The following is a 7,867-nucleotide window of genomic DNA, read 5'->3' on the forward strand; positions in this document are numbered from 1 at the left end:
GATCTGAACCAACACCAGGAGTATAAGGCGAAAAAGAAAAGGACCAGGGTCGTTGGTCAGGACACCGTGAACGCTGGAGTCTGGGTTTACATTTATATTTAAAGTTGAAATACTCCAGCTATCGGTCCATGAGGGCCTCTATTACATAAGCTGGAGGCCTTTCGATGGCTGTAAAATCCACGTTTTTTTGTGTGTGCATATGTGTAGGAGCTCAAATTATCTGGTCATTCGGAACTCCGTTTAATCACGGCCGCTTGATGTAATAAATTAGATGAATGTATTCAAAGACACGGTAAATTAGGCGAATGTATTCAAAGACACGGCTCAATGCAATTAATCAGACAATGTGTTGAGATTTCTTTGTCCATAGAAAAATTCACAAATCTATTATATATATATATATATATATATAATTAGATATGTCATATAACTAAAAATTTAAAATGTGTTGTTGAAACTAAGTTCTTGAACCATTGTTACACTATAAACTATTGCTGATACTCATGTGGCCACTGCTTACTTTGGATGGACAGTCCTATATCAATATATGAATTGTGGTTCTATCAATGTTATTAAGAGGGTGCATTATATGCACCCGAAGGGAATAGCTCGAACGGGAGGACTTGGGGTGCATTGGTGGCCCATCTTCAATTTGGAACTCACAGGGCGCTATGCTCTTACTCTTACACCATAAAAGAAGTGTGTCTTTCGTGCAAGTTGAAACATGCAGAAATCTCAATACTTATACGAGGTTTGAACTTAGCTTGGGATCTTGTAAGGGGAAGGAGAGGAGAGTTTCTGCTCTGTTACCAGTGGTAGGACAACCCTCTTCCTCACCCAAAAGGATGCATTATATGCATGATTGCATCGGCATAGATTGGCATAGTTTTTAATTCTAAAAATAACAGGAAACATTTTAAAATGATCACACGCTTGGAGCATGAAACCCTTTAAAATAAAATCAAAACTTGCTTTCTCGTAAAATATATGGCTGTAACAAGACTCTCATTATCCAATTCAAATGATCATAATAAAAGCACAAATGAGAATGCATTTTCTTTGAATCACCTGTATCATATAAACTAAACTTTTTTAGTGCTCCATGCCCGAAAAAAAAGAGAGACGTCAACACAGCTAAATCTAAAGCTTTTATAAACAGCAAAAAAACACTTATCTATTAATCACTTCATTCAGCTCTATGCAACTATGGTTGACCTGAAGAACAAACATTTTTGGTACTTCATGCGGGTTACATTCTTCTTTCTTCTCAAAGGAATGACCGCATAGGGCCATCACATACCACATATATCTAAACTAAAGAATCTTCGTATATAGTTCCAATTTCATACGCATATACCGAGTTTCCGAAGTACCCGTATCAATCCTATGGCCACCTTGTACAGACCGTCCAGGGTTCGCCATGGCATGCTCTGTGCTTGATGATGCAAAACTAAAGAGACGTCTTCTACGCTCAGAAGGGAGCAGAGGTGAAGAAGGAGAAGGCAAGGATGAGTGGCAGCATTGCTATCGGCAGGTGCGGTGGAGGTAGAGAAGCAACGAGATTGTCCCAACGGATTCCACCCTTTTTCCGGCGATGTCTCCTCTCCGCGCCGCCAGGTCGCCGCTCTCTCCTCCGCGTCTTCTCTTCTGCGTGCAGCGCCTCCCCACCTTCCAAGGCCGCCGTCTACGATCAGGAGGGCCCCCCTGTCGAAGTCACCAGGTTCTCTCTCTCTCTCTCTCTCTCTCTCTCTCTCTCTGAGTTCTTTCTTGTTCACTCTCGTAGTTAATTGTTGGGAATTCGATCGTACCCATTTATTCTTCGTCTGCTCCTCAACAGCTTCTTGCTTTTCTGAAGAAACAGAGCCACCATTGGTTGGACATGTAAAAAATGCTTGAGATTATTCTTTTTTGAACAATGCAACATGGCACTGACCACTCTCATTATCTCTGAAATGGGTGTCCGGGTTTCCGTTTTTGTATTATGGAGATAAGGAACTGTTGTTTCAGAGGTCTTAAGCTCCTCCTACCGTTCCAGGTTATAGTTGGTGTCATAATTCGATTTCCAAAGCATGATTTGCCTCATTACTTATGTGGTTTATTTTATTGGTTGCATCACAATTCATAAGAAAAACTAAAAGAGTAACCTCCATAGCTTAACATGAATTGTATTATGGAAATAAGGAACTGTTGTTTGATAGATCTTAAACTCCTCCTACTGTTCCAGGTTATAGTTGGTGTCATAATCGTGCGCTCCGTTCTGATATTCATGGTTTCAAACCTGCAGATTGGTTGATCTTCCTCCCGTCAACTTAAGCGAAAAAGATGTTTGTGTCAAGATGCTGGCAGCACCAATCAATCCCTCCGACATCAATAGAATTGAAGGTGCGATTTTAAGCGTAGACACTTTTCAGAGTCGAATGGATCTTGTTTACAATTTTTTTGATCTACCATTTTTGTGTCAATAATAGCATATATGAATTTTGCAATTTCATGGAGGTGATATATCATATATGTTGATTGTTGAGTAAGATGTTTGTACTTTATTAAATAAAATGCTTTCTTTCGCATAGGTCGTAGATGACAGGAAAATTATAATCTTCAAGGCAAATAACTTGGCAGAAGTACGATTTGCAGAAGCACTCGACAGTAGTTCTGAAATTTGGTTCTAGAGCATGCCATTCGACTTAACTGTGCAGCCATTCTTATTTTCAATTCAGATACACAATGACAAAGAGCTGAATAAAGTAGGAAGCACAGTATGGAACTTTGTTGAAATTAAGGAAGACTTGCTTTAACTTGTAAAGTATATATGCTTTCGATATTTTGTTATATAAAAGCATATTCACTAAAATATTATGAAAAACATATGATGGATAATTAAGTGATTAAAGATGCACAAAGGCATATCCACATTCACTGTCATGTACATATGATGCTATTTGACGCGTTTTCAGTATGGGATCTAACATCTTGGAGCTCCTAGGTCTACTAAGACTACTTTGGTTATTTAATTGTATTACTGTGTGGTTGGAAAAAACAAAGAGTCTTTTCCTTTTAATTAATACTTTGAGGATCTGATATGCTTTTTCAGAGTTTGACCTTTTCACTAACTAGGTGGAGGTCTCTTCCTGCAAGAGGGAGGCGCCCGGGGGTGGGGAGTGGGTGGGGTGGTCTGCCAAGCTTGTAACCAAGAAAATTTTGTTTTTATGTCATTTTTTTTACTACTGCTATTATCTATAATGCTAGAATAAGAATTTGTGAGAAAAGCCTTTAATCATGGTATGCAGTTTGAAGTTTAAACTGATAGTCCAAGACATTCAGACCCACTCTTGCAGTTATCCATTGCAAATATTTTCTTGTGTTGCATTTCATTTTTTCAGTTTTTCTATGTAGATATATCAATGTTTTCATGTTATCGTTTGTTTATTTTGATACATCTTTTCCTTTTACATTGCTATCTTGTGTTTTTTTTTTCAGCTTTGATTTTTACTTCTAGGCTTCTAGCATTTAGGTGAAATTCTAGTTTCAAGTTGGTTCTGCTCAGATTACCCTACCTGTTGGTTTACAAAGGAAAGCATATGGTTCTGCTTAGATATTGTAAGATCTCACAGGCTTCTGATATTATATCTTATCTTGGCTGCTGATTCCTATGTGTTTTTTAGTATTGAATTTCCTTTGCTTTTTTCCTGCATGTCATCTTTTATTCCTTTTGCAGGTGTATATCCAATCCGGCCACCAGTACCTGCAATTGGTGGATATGAAGGGGTTGGGGAAGTATTTTCATTGGGTTCTGCCGTGAGGAACCTTTCTCCTGGTGATTGGGTGATACCTTCTCCTCCATCTTTTGGTAATGTCAGCACTGAAGTTGCCTGGTCTCCATTGTTCCATTTCTAACTCTTTTCAGTTATGCTGGCTGTCTAATGGTGTTAGGTTGGTGTTCTACTAGACGTGTGCCACAAAAATTGGCATTTTTTCTGCTATTTGTTGTTTGTACACATGACACAATATGTGATTCTTAGGGACATGGCAGAGTTATATTGTCAAGCCAGAGGATGCATGGCACAAAGTTAGAAAAGATATTCCTATGGAATATGCTGCCACAGTGACTGTAAATCCTTTGACAGCTCTCCGGATGTTGGAGGATTTTGTTGATCTCAAATCTGGTATCACATGCTTATCTTGATCAGTTGCAGCCTACTAGATTACTTTTGTGCATCACCTTGCATCTAAAAGAGGTTCTGGAAATGTTCAGGAGATGTTATTGTACAGAATGGCGCAACAAGTATTGTGGGTCAATGTGTTATTCAACTTGCACGGGCTAGAGGAGTCCACAGTGTTAATATTATCAGAGACAGGTGCACCATTTTATGCATGTTATGCAATCTATTCTTGACATTCTTCAGCGACATTTTGTGGGTGACAACTAGAATTAATTTTGTTTGTGTTGTGGTTTTTGCTGACCTTGCACAATCTTTTTAGTCCCTTGGACATAGGGGAACTGTTAAAATTTTCATATCTTGATGTAGACAGAATAACTTCCTGTTTCTGAATATGATTATGAGAAAGTTTAGGGTGCAGTTAACATTATATTTCTTCCAACCACTTGATCATTACATTTTGGGACTTATGATCTTGTAAATTCTCCATGTTTCAATCATATTGACAAGTGGTTGCATGTTACTCTTTGGTACATAATATTGCTTCCTGGCTGCTTATTACTGCATAATCTATGTTCTGTATATAAGTAAATGTGAATCTTGCTTGATTGTTGTTTAAAGTTTAACAAAATCCAGATCCGTGGCTAGGGCCATGCACGGCATCTTTCATTACCGTTATTGCTGGTTTCAGTTTTCCCTTTATTTTGTTTTAGTGGGCAGCAACCGTTACATGTATAGTGAAATGCATATTACCTTCAGGACCTTCAAAAAATTGTTTTTAGTTCTTTGTTTTTTATTATTATTGCTTCCAACATTGTTTTGTTTGCTGGCACAGGCTTGGCGCAGATCAAGTGATAAAGAAACTGAAAGAGCTTGGTGCAAATGAGGTTTACACTGAAAGCGATTTGCAACTGAAGGACATCAAGGCTTTTTTGGTAGAATTGCTTGCTCTTACTGAGATTCACTAGTGTAGGCGAGACCTTGTTAACGTTCTGTTGTATCCTTGAGCTTTTGGGGGCTCTGCCTGTTTAATTCGTTTCCTCATATCCCTGAACATTTTTGGGACTCTGCCATCTAGTTTTTTGTTAATTTATCTCCACTAATAAGATACTATATTTGTTGCATCTGAAGTATCTTTTGTTTGTGTCATACTTCTAGCGTGGCCTTCCTGAACCCGTATTAGGTTTCAACTGTATTGGTGGAAATGCTGCCAGTTTGGTGCTTAAGTTATTGAGGTGAGAGGCTTCCTTAATTAAGATGTGATTCCATATTAATTGTTGCTTTCAACAGATTAATACAAGATTTGACTTTCCACAGGCATGGAGGGACTATGGTGACTTATGGTGGCATGTCTAAGAAGCCAGTCACTGTTTCCACTTCATCTTTCATTTTTAAGGTGAATCTGAGGACAATTTTTTTCTAGTCATGTCAGCCGTTAATGGTCAACTACCAGACCTTTTATTTTCTTTAAAAAGAGATCATGTTCTTATTGTGCTGGGTTGTAACAGGATCTTGCACTCCGTGGCTTTTGGTTGCAAAGGTGGATGACTTCAGACAAGGCAAAGGAATGCAGGGTAATGATTGATTATCTGTTGAGCTTAGTGAAGGATGGGCAATTGAAATACGAGTATGTCTCTCATTCTACAACCCTGCCACCAAGTTTATTACTACTTATTTTAGTGTTGGATTGTTCTGTAATCATATGTGCACTTTTTTTCAGGCTGCAAATGGTTCCGTTTGAGAGTTTTGATCTGGCTTTTTCCAGGGCACTAGGGAAACATGGGAGTCATCCAAAACAGGTTCTGAAATTTCACTAAGGCGTGTAAATGTCACTTTCGAATATAAAATATGCTGCTTTACCAAGAGAATTCAATAACTTCTTTCAGCCTTGAATAATATTTTAGATGTGCTACTGTATTCTCTATTGTTCAGTAATTGGGCTGAATTGGCTTGAATCGGCTAGAGATCGGTGGATTCAAGCTGAATTGGTTGTTTGCTGTCACTTTTCATCACGCTTTTTAATATAGAGCAATTGGGTCTTAAGTCATTAGGGTTGGCGTTTCAGTCCCCTATGACACTAAAACTAATTAACTAAAATTGGTTTTTTTTTTTCAAGTATGAATGTGGAAAATGACAGCACAAGCTGAAAAAACCATGCCATATTCATTATTTAAGTTTCTTTCTTTTATTGAAAAGATGGGGAAATTGCCTTCTCAAAAAGAATGTATAGATAATTATAAGGAAAGAAAGAGAGAGTGAGGGGGTAAGAGCCTCGTCTTTTACAACAAATTTTTCTGTTTTATATTAAAATGTTATTGTTAAGGTAGTATTGTGACTATTTATTTATTTAAAGTGTTTACTTTTTTAAACGATTTTTTACTGTTTTTAAACATTTTAAATTCAAAATAACATTTTTAATCTCTCTTATTCACAAACGATTCCGATTCGATTCAGCCAATTCATTGATGATTTTGTCAACATTGCCGTCGTTTTCCTAAGACTCTGAGACCAGGTTGACCTCGGCTAGCGGTCTGTAGATTTTGTACAGGGATTCTGTTCTTATGAAAATGGTCATCTTCCGAGCTAATTCAAGTACACAGCCAGTTCTGAATTAGAGCATGAAGCTGTCTATTATCTGTTAGAGCAATGTCAGACCATGAAACTCAGACATCAAGGTAGCTCATTACCGGAGAACGGCTGCTTGGGGGTTAGGCCCCCAAACCTTTTATTGCCAAAAAATTGGGAGAACTAAGTACAACAAAAATTGGGAGAACTAAGTACAACAAAAATTGGGATCAACAAGAGATCCTATTCCAATGATGACAAGCTTTGGAAACATCCCAGTCAGATGACTGCTGGGACCAAAATAATCTATAGCTGGAGACGTGTTAAAAAGAAGCTGGCCTAGCCCGAGAAAGACGAATGCAACTACTTTCTGCGACAACAGCAAAGTGGCCTTCAAATTGTTTCATGGCTTCCATCATTAACTGTCAAGCAACAACTTCCATTCACTACTGTTGGAAGAAATCAGTATCCTGTACATGGTCACAACAAGCCCATAAGCCGCCTCAAGGCTTAAGGCTACATCACGAACTTTGTCATTGCAGTCTCAGCCCGCAGCTCCCCAAATAAAAATGCCTGACACATGCTTAAGTTGTCATACCACCACCTTAATTCCTGAACTCCTTCAAGGTTTTCAAGGATTCTTGTCAACCTATAAGTTTTAATGGATTATCAGCCTTAAGTTGTTATATCATCCGGCTGAATGGTGTGATGTATTGAAGATTATAACTGTTGCTACCATCTGCTCCTAAGCTAGGACTTGCATTATTGCATACTTGGAATGCGTCATGGCCATTATAAAGGTGGTCATGGCCGGGCTCCCATCACTCTCTTGAGAAAGTTGACCGCAGACTCTATAACCAGTGTTGTCAGAGTTGGCTAAAATAAGTGGCAAACCGATTCAGTTCAATCGCCAATTTCAAGGATACCACATGCTATGTTTGAATGATTTTTTTAATATTTTAATTTTTTTATTAATCATTTTTAATATATTTTCTGTATACTTTTTAAAAAATGTTTTAGACATTTTAACTAATTTACAACTGATTCACCTGAATCTGCATCGGCGGATTCACCCAATCGGTAAGCTCACCAATTCGGGTTCGTGAACCGATTTAATTAACGCTGGTCCTAACCATCTTAAGACT

General features: G+C 38.1%; 1 protein-coding gene across 1 annotated transcript; it reads left to right on the forward strand.

Annotated features, from left to right (window-relative positions):
- The first annotated feature begins 1,331 nt into the window (after window positions 1-1,331).
- Window positions 1,332-6,074, forward strand: LOC116254607 (enoyl-[acyl-carrier-protein] reductase, mitochondrial). The gene is made up of 10 exons (XM_031630091.2): window positions 1,332-1,720; window positions 2,285-2,382; window positions 3,716-3,847; window positions 4,020-4,163; window positions 4,253-4,355; window positions 4,993-5,092; window positions 5,316-5,392; window positions 5,475-5,553; window positions 5,666-5,784; window positions 5,878-6,074. The coding sequence occupies exons 1-10, from the start codon at window positions 1,509-1,511 to the stop codon at window positions 5,972-5,974; spliced, it is 1,161 nt and encodes a 386-aa protein (XP_031485951.1). The 5' UTR covers window positions 1,332-1,508; the 3' UTR covers window positions 5,975-6,074.
- Window positions 6,075-7,867: the final 1,793 nt, after the last annotated feature.

Source organism: Nymphaea colorata, chromosome 5 (genome assembly GCF_008831285.2).
Source record: "Nymphaea colorata isolate Beijing-Zhang1983 chromosome 5, ASM883128v2, whole genome shotgun sequence".
In the NCBI taxonomy this organism is placed as follows: Eukaryota; Viridiplantae; Streptophyta; class Magnoliopsida; order Nymphaeales; family Nymphaeaceae; genus Nymphaea; species Nymphaea colorata.

Coding starts and splice junctions, on each gene's coding strand:
- LOC116254607 (XM_031630091.2), top strand. CDS start 1,509: ATGAGTGGCAGCATTGCTATCGGCAGGTGCGGTGGAGGTAGAGAAGCA. Junction 2,383..3,715: donor CGACATCAATAGAATTGAAG/GTGCGATTTTAA, acceptor TTCCTTTTGCAG/GTGTATATCCAATCCGGCCA. Junction 5,554..5,665: donor CTTCATCTTTCATTTTTAAG/GTGAATCTGAGG, acceptor GGGTTGTAACAG/GATCTTGCACTCCGTGGCTT.